Source organism: Dreissena polymorpha, chromosome 1 (genome assembly GCF_020536995.1).
Source record: "Dreissena polymorpha isolate Duluth1 chromosome 1, UMN_Dpol_1.0, whole genome shotgun sequence".
NCBI lineage: Eukaryota > Metazoa > Mollusca > Bivalvia > Myida > Dreissenidae > Dreissena > Dreissena polymorpha.
In genome coordinates this window covers 77,728,709-77,743,184 of record NC_068355.1, presented here as the reverse complement: position 1 = coordinate 77,743,184, position 14,476 = coordinate 77,728,709, and the positions used below count along the sequence as shown (strand labels likewise).

Genomic DNA, 14,476 nt, shown 5'->3' with positions numbered 1-14,476 from the left:
TATTCCAAGGAAATGTATCATGTAAACCTTGTTGGTGACCTTGTTGCTTGACAGGATTGTTGGTAAACATAAAACAGATTTGCATGCCATTCAGAAATTTTCCAACATAATAATCATCATTTTCTTTCGAGCTTTTTGATATAAAAATGTGCAAGTAACACTGTTGTCAATTATTTAATTATAAACTCTGAATAAATGACTTGATTTCTTTTAAACATTAATTTCATATAAGATCTTTAAAAAAGTGTTTTTTTCCCAGCAACAAATTGTTAAAACATCACAACAAATGATCATGTCATCTTAATTATGTTAACATGGCACATGGAAAATGAGATGTGGTATATCTCAACCATTGAAGTTTAACACAGTGACTGAATTATTTACAGTACAGTCTTAGGCAAGTATACATAGATTCAAAAATAAAACTGACCATAATTCTATGATGTTATAAAGTATAACTTTTCAAACAATAGAAATTGATTAGGCATATTGCATGGTCTGAAGACATAACACATTGAGTTTGTAATGCCAAAAAAGTCACACAATATACTCATCAATATGTTTTTCTCATGTTTCTTAACTTGAACACACAGAGTACAACAGTTACAAAATATACTCAGACTTTGATGAATAGTGATCGTACATTTTGCCAGTGTCTGCCTTCCTGCATCCGTACACCTCCCCAAAGCCTCCGCGCCCTATTATTCTGTGTACGCTAAAGTCGTTCATTGTTAACTGAAACAAACCACAATATTAAATTATTTCTGTAACAACATCCTTTATAATGAATGTATATTAACACATTTATGCCTTAAGTGGACTCTCCCATCCTTCAAAATTGGATCAATTTATTTCCAAACTTCTCCTGTTTGTAACACACAAAAGTACTATTTAATTGCTTTATTACTGTGTTTATTGACACATTATTGATTCCCGATCTTGTTGCTCTTCGTTGATGCTAGTGACAGGCACGCACAAATTATCAACATCGTTTCATTCCATGACAAAAAGCATGACTTCAAAAAAAACTACATGTAAACCTTTATGACAAAATGTCACAGGTTAACTGATCGTTTTAAAAGGTTAACCATTTTACCTCTGGCATCCCTAGCTTTTTTTGGTTAAAATTTGTATTTATATAATTGTTTTAATGTCTCCTTCAACTCTGTGCCAGAGTTGAATATTTGTTATGTATGAAATGGCCTATGCTCTGCGAAAAAGGGTTCTAATGCCAGTGTGAAGTGTCGTCCAAGATTAGCCAGTGCAGTCCACACAGACTTATCAGTGACGACACTTTCTGCTTTTATGGTATTTTTCTTGTCAAGAAAATCTCTTCTTAGCAAAAATCCAGTTTAAGCCGAAAGTGTTGTTCCTGATTTTCATGTGCAGACTGGGACGACACTTTACGCACATGTATTAAACCCCCTTTTCACAAAGCGCTGCTCAAAAGTGCACAAACTAAAGCTATTGGTAATCACTATTCATAAAAGAACTCCTGAGATTAAAACTTTTCTTAAGGCGCCAAATTTTTTGCAAGCACGATTTCCAACTTATATCATACTGGGATTTGTTTGAAGGCTTTTTAATCTTTTTCCTCAATTATAATACATTAATGTTGCTTTTTGTTTTAAGAAGAAATATTGCATTTTTTATATTTAAAGCATGTGCACAGGCTAATCTGGGAGGACGCTTTAAGCACATGAATTTGGTCCAGTTTTCCCCAAGCACTGATAAGAGTTTGCAAGGAAACTTCATAAAACAAGACTATTGTCAAGCAATATAAGTCCCCTACCAGCTCCACCATTGTCAGAAATTCCAACATTTTCAGATTTAAAAAAATATATATTTGTTGCACCATAATTTTAAACATAGGAACAAAATGAAATGACGTGCATAATGTCCATATTGCCATCTATCCATGTTCCAAATTTCGTGAAAAAATATGAAGAACTTTTAAAGTTATCGCAGGATCCAGAAAACCACCATTTTCAGCAGTATTTCTAGTCTATTTGTTGCCATAGCAACCAGAATTTTAGACGTAGGAACAAAATGAAATGACGTGCGTAATGTCCATATTGCCATCTATCCATGTTCCAAGTTTCATGAAAAACTATTAAGAACTTTTATGGTTATCACAGGATTCAGAAAAGTGTGACAGACTCACAGAGCGAAAACCATAAGTCCCCTCCGGTGAAACCGGTAGGGGACTAAAAAGTATAACACTTAACAAAATTGATAGGCAAGCCCACAGCAAGTTAGGAACAGAACAACTTTCAGGAAATTGGTTCTTCTTCTAACTACAGTGCTGTTCATGACAATCTTTCTATGACATCACAAGTTTATTGAATAACAAGAGATGTATTTGTCAAAAAACACAATGCCTCCTACTGCGCCGCTTTGAAGCCATATATTTGACCTTTGACCTTAAAGGATGACCTTGACCTTTCACCACTCAGAATGTGCAGCTCCATGAAATAAACATGCATGCCAAATATCAAGTTGCTATCTTCAAAATTGCAAATGTTATGACCAAGGTTAAAGTTTTGGGACAGAATGACAGTGACAGAATGACAGACAGACAGGCCCAAAACAATATACCCCCCCCCCCCCCCTGATCCAGGGGCATTAAAAACTGTTGCAAACTTGTGCACAACTAGAACCGTGTTTAAGTTTGACAACTGCCAATTCTTGACTTATATGAGAATCAGACATCATTGACATGACTTGAGTAAAGCAAATGTGGTTTTTTCAACAACATATCTAGAATCAGTCATTGTATTTCCAAACCAGCTTATTCATGTGCGTAATTCTGTTTTCAAATTGGGCAATGCATGACCTTTATGAGTGGTTTAGAAAAATGCCTGCTGCTTTTATTCAAGATGCTTATATGTCACATCTTTGTCATCTTTGTTGAGCTTAGTTGTGGCTATTGGCAGATACTAAAAATAACATGATCTGACAAACACACCTCAATGTGGAAAACAGGAAAATACTTAGTAATATGATTCACACTTTGACATTAATTACATGGCCATTAAAACTTCAACAATTTCCTAAAAATATTTTTTTAAGAAAATGTTTTTGCAACATTTGAGTAGTGAATTTTATTAGTTTTACATTTAAAAACAAGACTGCTAAATGGATTTCAAAATGTTTAAACAAACTAAAGACCTGATCTCTCTTGATATTATTCAAGCCAATACACGGCTAGATTAAGGTCTTCAATTGACAACTGCAAATATAAGGAGCATGACAGGTACGTTAATGAACCAATATTTGACAGACTGTATTTTACCTTATGAACTAAGGAGCAATTGAGTCTGTCCTTGAATATAAAGGACGCGAAAATCACCTTAGCAACAGTCAATGGCACATAGTGGGGCATTAGTTCCAAGAAATAACAGTTCACAAAAAGAGCAGCCTTAATAAACAACTTATAATTAAGATAAACTTTATCAATTGATCACATGCTGCTAATTTCTAGGAATTTAGATGTTCGGAATAGTCTACCAAATCACATATGAGTTTATAAATTGAAACTTTTTCAAGTCATGCAAACATTTTCTCATGGAAACTGTTGATAAATGTAGTACCATGGAGGATTTTCCTTGTTTGACAATATTGCAAATGTCACAAAAAGATAACAAACTAAGAGAAATGTATACTTAATTTACAAAATAAAAAACATTTATAGCTGCTTAGATTTTGTTTCTTGCATAGTTGTCACCCTTACATCATAACAAGATGCATAGCCTTATCAAAAAATAAATTATACATTGTGTACAATAGCATTAACTTTTCGGATCAAATGCACCTATTTAAATATGATTAATTTTTTGTTTATTTCTTAATGTTCCCGACATTCAGTGTATGGTGTGCACACACAAATAAATGGGTATCAAATAATTTCATTTTTTCCCCTTTTGCTATCGCAACTGTCATTTTTTTACCTTTATTCATGACATGATCACAACATTATGATGCCTACCTGTATATTTAATTCTAAATTCTTCCACTGACAGAACCGTGTGTACTTGTCACTGAAAAAAACAACAACAACAACATAAATAATGACATGTCCAGAGTGAAGTTCAACAAAAACTTACTGGCTTCTGTTACCAAGCTAAAATTCAAAATACCGTTTACAGATCACTGGGTGTTAATGCTTGTCCAAGGGGGTTTGTGCAACAAGAACAGATATATATTGAAACTAAATCATTTGCTATTTTTTACAATGTCTTAAATGAACACACAGTAAAGATAAAATAAGACACTCATTAACTACCATACTTTCAACTCAATCACTGATTAACAACCATAATGTAAATGCAATCACTTATTGACAAGCATAAGGTGAACTCAATCCCTGATTTACAGGAATAAGGTCAACTCATATAAACTGGTCCATTTTGAGACTGAATCTCAAGATAACCCTTTCAGTGCGGGAACCGAATTTTAAAGGCCTTTGCAAACAGTTTGGATCCAGATGAGACGCCACAAAACGTGGCGTCTCATCAGGATCCAAACTGTTTGCTATTCTGATAGTATTCTTTATGCTAATTTTAGAAATTCAGCAGAGGACATTTAAGCAGACGACAAATTTCCCAGCATGCAAAGGGTTAAACATGTAAATCTGACCCTAAATTCAAGCTAATTTATGTAAAATGTTTATATCTTTTGTTAACAACAAGAGGAGCCTGATTTCTCTCAATTTCTCACCTGTGTATTTTAGATACATACATTGCCAATGACATCAACGATTGATCTAATTTTTGCACCAGATTCAAACATGGCCTTGACATTGTACAGATAAACATTGTTTCAAAGCTTCATTACGATTGAGCACTAAATGCGGCTTTGAGAAAAGTTAAAAAGTTTTACCAAGACTTGACCTGTTGCCCTGGTTTTGTAACACAAATATAAAGATTCAAGCATGGCCTAAGTTTTATAGAGATTGAGAAATAAATGTGGCTTCTAGACCAGTTTTTTTTAAGATCTGACCTGGTGACCTAGATTTTAGATACACATGACCAACATTCAATCAAAATTGTCAAAATGAACATTCTTATCAAGTTTCATCAGACTGAGTCATTAATGTGGCCTCTAAAATAGTAACAAGGTTGTTTAACCCTTTCCCCATCAGAAGCAAAGCGAAAATGCCTTTTGCAACCAGCATAAAACGAGAACAAACCGTGAGCAACTCGCAGGCTGTTCAGGTTTTATGCTGTTTGCTGCTTATCAGTGTCTAAGGGTTCGAAATGATCAAGCCTTAAATACTGCTGGAATTTAGTAAGATAGGTATTTAATTAAAAGTAACTTTCTAGGGGACTACAAATGCTTCAAAATATGTATCTAAGTGGTAAAGGGTTAAAGACTTGATATGATGACCTAGTTTTTTTTTAATTTGGTCAAGATATTGTTAAGGTAAATATTCTGACCAATTTAGGGCAAGATTGGCTGTAAAATGTGTCTTCTGGCATGGTAAGTTAACAGTTGCCAAAAGACAATGTATGACGCATGTCACATAAAAAGTGATGCTGGGTATAGACTGACCACAATACATAGGCTGACCACAATAGGTGACACAGAACACTGCCTAGTCAGGTTAGCTAAACAAGTTTCAGCAAAGAAAAGGCAATTCATAGGTAAGATATTCATGTTTTACATATGAAAAAATAACAACATGGCATATTCATAGAAGTGTATGTTAAGAATTATATTATAATGCTTGTTCCATCAATTAATAATGAATTTCAAACTGCATAATGTCTATACATAGACTCACAAAAAAGATATCATCAGAGCAAATGTTCGGACGAATTTCATAAAAAATGACCCGTTCCTGGTGCCCATGTCTTTTAACAGACCAGAACCATTTTTTAACTCATCCAAGATATCATTTAATCACATGTTCTGACCAAGTTTCTTGAAGATTGGACAATAAATGCAGCCTCTAGGGTGTTAACATGGTTTTACTATAGCAATATAAAGAAAAATGCCCCACCCCCTGGTGGCCATGTTTTTTTAACACACCAGAGCCATTTTGGTACTCGTCCAAGATATTATTGAGAAAAATCTTCTGACGTTGTTTCAAGAAGATTGAAAAAAAATCCTTGCCTCTTGAGTGTAAACAAGGCAAATGTTGACAACGCACAACAGAAAAAGATGATCACAAAAGCTCACCATTAAGCACCCACAAGAAGCAATCATCATAAATCAATCTCAGTATATCACTTAATCTCATCAATTAAATATGTTTTTCTCTCCAGAGTTGCTATGGAAATAATACAATACATTAAAAGTGCATGAGTCTTATAAAAGAAGCAAAAACTATTTGCCAGTTGCAAATTACCCAAATCAAGCCCAATTATTTTAGATACATAACAACAAAAGGTGAAAAGGATGCCAAATGGAATGGTTTTCCCGAGTATTGAATCAGTGTGTTTACAATACTGCTGATTGTAGCAGGTGATTGAATCAGTGTGTTTACAATACTGCTGATTGTAGCAGGTGTTGAAATAGTGTGTTTACAAAACTGATGATTTTAGCATGTGTTGAATCAGTGTTTACAATACTGCTGATTGTAGCAGGTGTTGAATCAGTGTGTTTACAATATTGCTGATTGTAGCAGGTGTTCAATCAGTGTGTTTACAATACTGCTGATTGTAGCATTTGTTGAATCAGTGTGTTTACAATACTGCAGATTGTAGCAGGTGTTGAATCTGTGTGTTTACAATACTGCTGATTGTTGCAGGTGTTGAATCAGTGTGTTTACAATACTGTTGATTGTTGCAGGTGTTGAATCAGTGTGTTTACAATACAGCGGATTGTAGCAGGTGTTGAAACAGTGTGTTTACAATACTGCTGATTGTTTCAGGTGTTGAATCAGTGTGTTTTCAATACTGCTGATTGTTTCAGGTGTTGAATCAGTGTGTTTACAATACTGCTGATTGTAGCAGGTGTTGAATCAGTGTGTTTACAATACTGCTGATTGTAGCATTTGTTGAATCAGTGTGTTTACAATACTGCGGATTGTAGCAGGTGTTGAAACAGTGTGTTTACAACCTGAAATAACTGTTATGCCATCTTTTAATGGATAATTTATAAGAGCATTTTATGTAAAATTTCAACTACATTTCATGACTATGGTGTGAAATTTCATACCGGTATTACCCTTAGGAAATGGCTTTCTGACATTATTATGAGAATGCACTGCCAGCAAACTGATCACACACATATTTTGAATGACACTACTGACACTAAGCTGGAAAAAAATGGATTTGTACAGACAAAATAAGGCCACGATAACTCTTAGACACTCAGATCTGAGTTCAGGGACACCAATATTTGTTGAACAATTGACCTGACAGATAGTGCAAACTTAGCAAGGGCCTAGGAAAGAACTTTATGAACTTGATTGTGTCTTTTATAGGCTGAATGCTCTCAAAGCATACGTGTGTCTCAAAACTCCTCTTGAGTCAAACACAAGCAAATGTATTTGTGGAAAAATACGTTAAGATGTGTCATTACACACCAAAATAAATAATTTCATTAACAAAAGAAAACGTTACCGTTATTTTTAAATTTGTGCGATCATGTTTCAACCTGTCTTATCCTTGTAAAAAAAATATATATATATTTATTTATATTATTTTGCTAAAAAAATATTTGTCACATTAAATTTTAAATATTGGATTTTTTAATTTGTGCAAATCTACCTCAACAACATGATTCAGACTTTTGAGTTTTAGTTTTAAATTTGTTTGCATTGGGAGAGGGGTGTGCAAGCCTGTGTGTGTCTGTATCCATGACAACTAAATGATTCAGCAATTCTTAGCTTATACACTTGTCCCAATGTCTGGGAAGTAATATATCTGAACAATCTAGAAAATATATGGTTTTAATCATTATAACAGTAACATATTCATTATTTGGAAGACACAGCTTTGATTATCATGTCTGCCTCACTTTGAGTATATTTGTTTCTTTAAAGACCATCATGAGGACCCACTAATATTTTACACCAATTTGAATATCTGCAAATTTAGAAGATCGAAATAGTCTACATACAATTTAAATAAAAAATACATAATACAAATAACATAATATCTGCATAATGCAAAAAATGTCTTATGCCCCATATTTAGCCATTGTAGTCTGGAGATACGCTAGAGCTGTAACGATTCGGTTCGATATATCGAAAAACCGGTTTAACGCCGCCGATTCGATTTCGATACCAATACGGCCAATTTCGATTCCATCAATGCAATCCCGATTGATCCGCATTTAAAACCTTTCTTTCCGAATCTGTCGTCTAAACGTTCTTGTCATTTGTAATACGTATTGTGATTGGTCAATAGCCAATATGGTATCCAATGAATGAATGAATAACATGTTGAGCATTACATCAGCCGGTAAAATGGCTACTTCAACCAAGCCGAAAGACGCGCCGTCAAAATTAAAATAAAAAGTATGGGAACATTTCGGGTTTCGCGAAGGCAAAGGCAACTTACTAAACTGTGTGCATTCTGTAAAGAAGTCAACTGGAAGTTGTTTATATACTGACTTTTTTTTTTCCTGTTAAACGCATGTGATACATTGTGCATTCAAAAGGATGTTTTGTTCAATAAATTTGTTACTTATAAAACAATTTTTAAATTGTATTTCAAAAATTAAACACTTAAAATGTACAACATAAGTTAATAACAAATACCAAACATATTAATTCATGCTCTGGACAAACCAAACATGAAATAGTTTGCAAAATAAGCAGCAAATATTTTAATTTGAATCGAATCGAAAACAAGCAAAAGTGTTATATTTGACACTCAAAAAAGCATTTTTTCAAGATACAAAGGGCCATAACTCTGTTATTAACAGATGGTTTACAATGTTACAATGCCATTTGGCGTGCATCATCCTCTTATCCATATATATACTCATACCAAGTTTCAATGAAATCCGCCAAAGCACTTACAAGATATTGCTCCGGACGGACGGAAAGACGGACAGACAACGCCAAAACAATATCCCTCCGCCTATTGCGGGGGATAATAATCAAATCGGACCATTTGGTATCGAAATCGAATCGAATCGAATGATGGGTGAATTGTTACAGCTCTACTGGCCTCAAGTGGCGTATAACTCATGTTCCCATGACATGGATACTATAACATGCATTAAGCTTTCATAAGAAGACTTCCATTGGCATAAAACCCATTTGTGCATGCCATGGATGATATAGCATGTTTAAAGCTTTCATAAGAAGACTTCCATTGGCATAAAACCCATTTGTGCATGCCATGGATGATATAGCATGTTTAAAGCTTTCATAAGAAGACTTCCATTGGCATATAACCCATTTTTGCATGACATGCATCATAAAGCATGTTTAAAGCCTTCGTAAGAAAACTGTCCATGCTTAATGAATGAAGATGATCACCAGCTTTAGTTTCTACACAAGAAATTTCATTGTTTTTTTTCAACACTAACGTTAAACATTTAAATAGTGGGTATTTTTTACTACATAAAATTAAATGAATAAATTATCACATGGTTTTATTTTACATTACATTAGCTAATTAACTTGTATAAACCAAAAAAGTACAAACGTTTTACAAAAGTGTTGATTTGAACTTTACTTGATACCACTACAAGCAATGTATCTGACAATGCAATTGATCCAAGCTGGATATAGATCAACAATGTCCTTTATCGTAGGACACTTGATCTGAGGATCAATAACAATGTGGGTGTACAGGAATGGAGAGAACAGTTTGCTGAGGACATACAAAATTCATTCTATGATTTGTGTCCACTTCAATGTTTAAAATCTGCCAACCAGAAAGGAGAAAACAAACAACTAATAAACAAAATTGTTATGGTAGTGGTGAACTGTAATTATGCGTAAAACTATCAACATTTTTTAGATTATTGTGGACTGCATTTGCTCTTTTGGGAGGACACTTTACCCTCATGCATTAAACCCCCTTTTCACAGAACCTGGCTCATATATTTTACAAATATTAAGCTCCAGAGTGCTCATGACGTCCCCATTTACCACTCCAACGTCTTCAAACTTATTCTTTCCACTAAGCAGTGTAACAATTATATTTTCATGATATCTTTAAAAGTGGACAAGCAGACATATGTAAACAGAAAAACAGGTTTCTTCCATATAATTGTGTAATATATCAGGCTTGGCACAAATATAACTAGAAATAGCGCGGCAGAAGCTGACACATATCCCCACGCCACATGTTTGACCCAGGGGTGCCCCAGGGTTGGTAATGGGGCCATGCATAGTTGAGATTGACCGTTTTGTCATAAGAGATGTTCAGTATCAATTCGAAGTAAATAAGTGTAGAAATGCAAGAAGTTAATGTAAAATAACCTTAAACAAGTCAGTGAAAAACTCTGACCCAGCCCCACCCCAACCCCCATAACTTTTGACTCAGGGGTCATATCAAAATTCCAAATAGTGCACTGTCGCACATTATGCTCATAGCTACCATGTGTGTAAGTTTCAATGTTCTAGTGCTAATTGTGTAGGAGGAGATAGTGGCCAGGACGGACAGATGGCCGGACAGACTGCAGAGATAACAACATAATGGATTTCAAAATCTAATTGCTGACCCTAAGTTCAAGGTCAAGGTCAAAGGGGTCAAAAAATGTATAACATGGAAAGGTGTTATCCAGATACACATTCATACCAAATATGAAAGCAATATCTGAAGGGACACAGTAGTTATGAGCCTTTTTCGAATCGCGGTCACAGGAAAATTGTGACCCGGCCCCACCCCAACCCCCATTACTTTTGACCCAGGGATCATATCAAAATTCCAAATAGTGCACCGTCGCACATATGCATGGCTAAAAGTGAGGAAGGTTGAAAAATCCTCAAAAAAACAACCTGGGGGCCAGGGGGCTGGAAGCCCCCAGAAGCTCCTGCATTTTAGCTTATTTGAAACAAAGAAATCACTTCTCCTGAGCTTAAAGACACCTGTATTTTTAAGTGATTCAAAACAGAAAAAAAAACAGTTTGGCTAGAAAATATCACAATCAATTTCTTTAAAATTTCATGTAGATAAAATGTGATAGGCAAAATCTTTAACACTTAACTTTCTAAACTATATGCAAATATTAAAAGTATAATATAGATAAATGAACATGTTATAGCAAAACATTTTGTCTTGTATTTTTAAGTAATTTGTTTGTATATCTTATCTAGTTATTTTCTCATGATTTTATTTCAAAGTCCGGTAATTTTTCACATGCGTAACGTCCTCGGCATGAGACTTGAACGCCTTTTTCCCATTTGATTGGTACTTGATCGTTTTGAAACAGATATCACAATATGCGCTACCCGGAGTGTTTTTTGTAAACCCATTTCCCCATTTCTCTTCGCGAGAGTCACTTTCATGGAGCAATTCCCATCGCCACTTGTTGTTCACACCACTTTTCAACTCATCTTTAACCTATTTATGCCTAGCGTCTAGAAAAAAAGGCCTTGGCAAACAGCGTAGACCCAGATGAGACGCCGCATGATGCGGCGTCTCATCTGTGTCTGCGCTGTTTGCTTAAAGGAATTTCTGTAAGAAATATACTAAATATAGAAATAAATATACATCACTAATTTGGAAATAAATTGATCAAATTTAGAAGGATGGGAGAGTACACTAGGCATAAATGGGTTAAGCATTCAATCTGTTGCCAGGCTTCAGGATCCTCTCTTTGCACAAGTTTAAATAGGGAGGCAATTACAGGCTGGAAAACCAATCTGACAGGCTATATATTCAATTACTTCTGAAAAGTTTTTTCCACTGAAAATATTGTGTCATTTTCATCTACCATCTGCAAAGAATTTAGTTTTTCATGTGGGAAGTGCTATGTTTTTCCATACAAAAGAAAGATATTTAAAATCCACAACACCTCAGTAATACTAAGATTATTTATTCTTATTCACTTTTTTTGGAAGAAAATAATTGGTATAGATAATCCTGTAAAGTAATCATATAAACTTAATATGGTTCATGGGGAATTGTCGACCTATCTGCTTCAAGGCAAGATTGGAAACAAAAGAAGCAGAAGAAATAATCATTGCTGACAATTAGATTATCCTCTATAAAATGATTTCAGAGACTGGTCTAATAAGTGCAACGAGAAAGTAAAGGGCCATATGTCGCTCTCACAAGACCAGTAGGAACTTATCTGTTCTGTGTGGTTTATATGTCGCTCTCACAAGACCAGTAGGAACTTAACTGTTCTGTGTGGTTTATATGTCGCTCTCACAAGACCAGTAGGAACTTAACTGTTCTGTGTGGTTTTTGTCATGAGGGGAAAGCATTTTTTGAACTTGGCTGAGATACTTATCTGATAAATGTTCTAAGCAAGCTTCATGACGATTTCACAAAATTGAAATGTGCCCAAAGTGCCCTCACAATACAAATTTGGACAGAAAAATCAACTTTAAAAGACAAAGAGCTAAAACTGATTTCAGTCTAACTTCCTTCTATAATAATCATCTAACAAGAGCACACGCTCGGCTATGGGTGCAGTTGTGAATAAATGAAAGCTTGTCAGATTTTTTTTTTTAAAGGTCACAGTGACCTTGACCTTTGACCCAAAAATGGGTGTGGCATGTAGAACTCATCACGGTGCATCTACATATGAACATTCAAAGTTGTAGGGGGAAGCAATTTGATTTTAGAGCCAATGTTCAAAACCTTAACAAAATGTTAAGGTTTTAGCACGAGGCGAACGACGGAAGACACAACGAGCTGGCTATGACAATACCTCGGGTTTTCTCCGAAAATGCCGAGCTAAAAATCAAGCTGTAAAAGTTTGAGCAAAAAGTGCAAAGCAGTATAGAAGATGAACAGTCACACAATGTTTTACACATATATTACATAGAGATAATACAGACAACAGGCCGAAATTTTGCCAAAACCTGTAGAGGCCAACATTCTTTTTGTTACAATCTGATCACATTCACAACTGTGAATGTGTGAGCCATATCAAACCAGTAGTAAACCCTATTTATGCCTAGTTGACTCTCCCATCCTTCAAAATTGGATCAATTAATTTCCAAAATTAAGGATGTATAGTATATTTATTTCTATATTTAGAATATTTCTTACAGAAATTCCTTCAAGCAAACAGCGCAGACCCTGATGAGACTGCCGCATGATGTGACGTCTCATCTGGGTATAGGCTGTTTGCCAAGGCCTTTTTTCTAGACGCTAGGCATAAATAGGTAAAAGATGAGTTGAAAACACAAACATGGGTCTTTATTATCTATTCTGCAGTGGAAAAACAGAGAAACAACAATAAGTTTGCACACACAAAAAATCACAGCCAAAACTTCTGTCTTGATGATCATCAACACACAAATGTCATTCAACTGTGAAAGTTTATGTTGGATCCACCCAGTATTTAAAGAGAGGTTTAAAACACAAAATTATGGGACAATCTAGTCTATATCTGACTAAACAGATAAAGGGCCATAATACTGCCAAAACTAGTCACACCAAAGTTCCTTTCTTAATTTATGTACACCTTTTAGACATTAGGGTCATTAAACTGTCAAAATTTACCCAGGATCTACATGTAGAAGTTAAAGAGGAATTGAAAACACACAATTCTGGGACAATATAAGCACACACAAAAAACATTTTGGGTGTATACAATTGAAAAAAAACAAAACAAAGGGCAATAATTCTGCAAACCCTTGATGCTGCCAACATCAGCGGACTGCACATGCTAATCTGGGACCATTCTTTATGCACATGCATTAAACCCCATTTTCAAAGAGCACAACCCATATGAAGATTGATAAAGGAAGTTAAGTTAGATCTGATATAATTATTTTAGTAATTTCAAGACATATAATTCAAGAAGATAAGCACATAATTAAGTCAGATAAGGACCTACATTACTGATTAATCTGGATCTATACTACAGGTAGATCTTTATCTATACTACAGGTAGATCTGGATCTATACTACAGGTAGATCTTGATCTATACTACAGGTAGATCTTGATATATACCTAGTGTAGACTACATGTAGATCTTGATCTATACTACAGATAGATCTTGATCTATACCTAGTGTAGATTTATACTACAGGTAGATCTTGATCTATACTGCAGGTAGATCTGGATCTATACCTAGTGTAGACTACAGGTAGATCTTGATCTATACTACAGGTAGATCTTGATCTATACCTAGTGTAGATCTATACTACAGGTAGATCTTGATCTATACTACAGGTAGATCTTGATCTAAACCTAGTGTAGATCTATACTACAGGTAGATCTTGATCTAAACCTAGTGTAGATCTATACTACAGGTAGATCTTGATCTATACTACAGGTAGATCTTGATCTAAACCTAGTGTAGATCTATACTACAGGTAGATCTTGATCTATACTACAGGTAGATCTTGATCTATACTTAGTGTAGATCTATACTACA

At 34.8% G+C, this 14,476-nt stretch overlaps 1 protein-coding gene across 4 annotated transcripts in view; it reads right to left on the bottom strand.

Moving 5' to 3' along the window:
- Nucleotides 1-14,476, bottom strand: part of LOC127836523 (beta-adrenergic receptor kinase 2-like) — a 417,424-nt gene that overhangs the window by 308,286 nt on the left and 94,662 nt on the right. For all 4 annotated transcript variants that reach the window (XR_008028815.1, XR_008028811.1, XM_052363173.1 and 1 more), the window contains exons 7-8: nt 3,989-4,040; nt 644-735 (exon numbers count right to left, since the gene is read on the bottom strand). Coding sequence is in view for 2 of the 4 variants with exons in the window: in XM_052363173.1 (XP_052219133.1) it covers nt 644-735; nt 3,989-4,040 (144 nt within the window). In the remaining 2 variants the exon portion in view is untranslated. The remainder of the gene's footprint in view (nt 1-643; nt 736-3,988; nt 4,041-14,476) is intronic.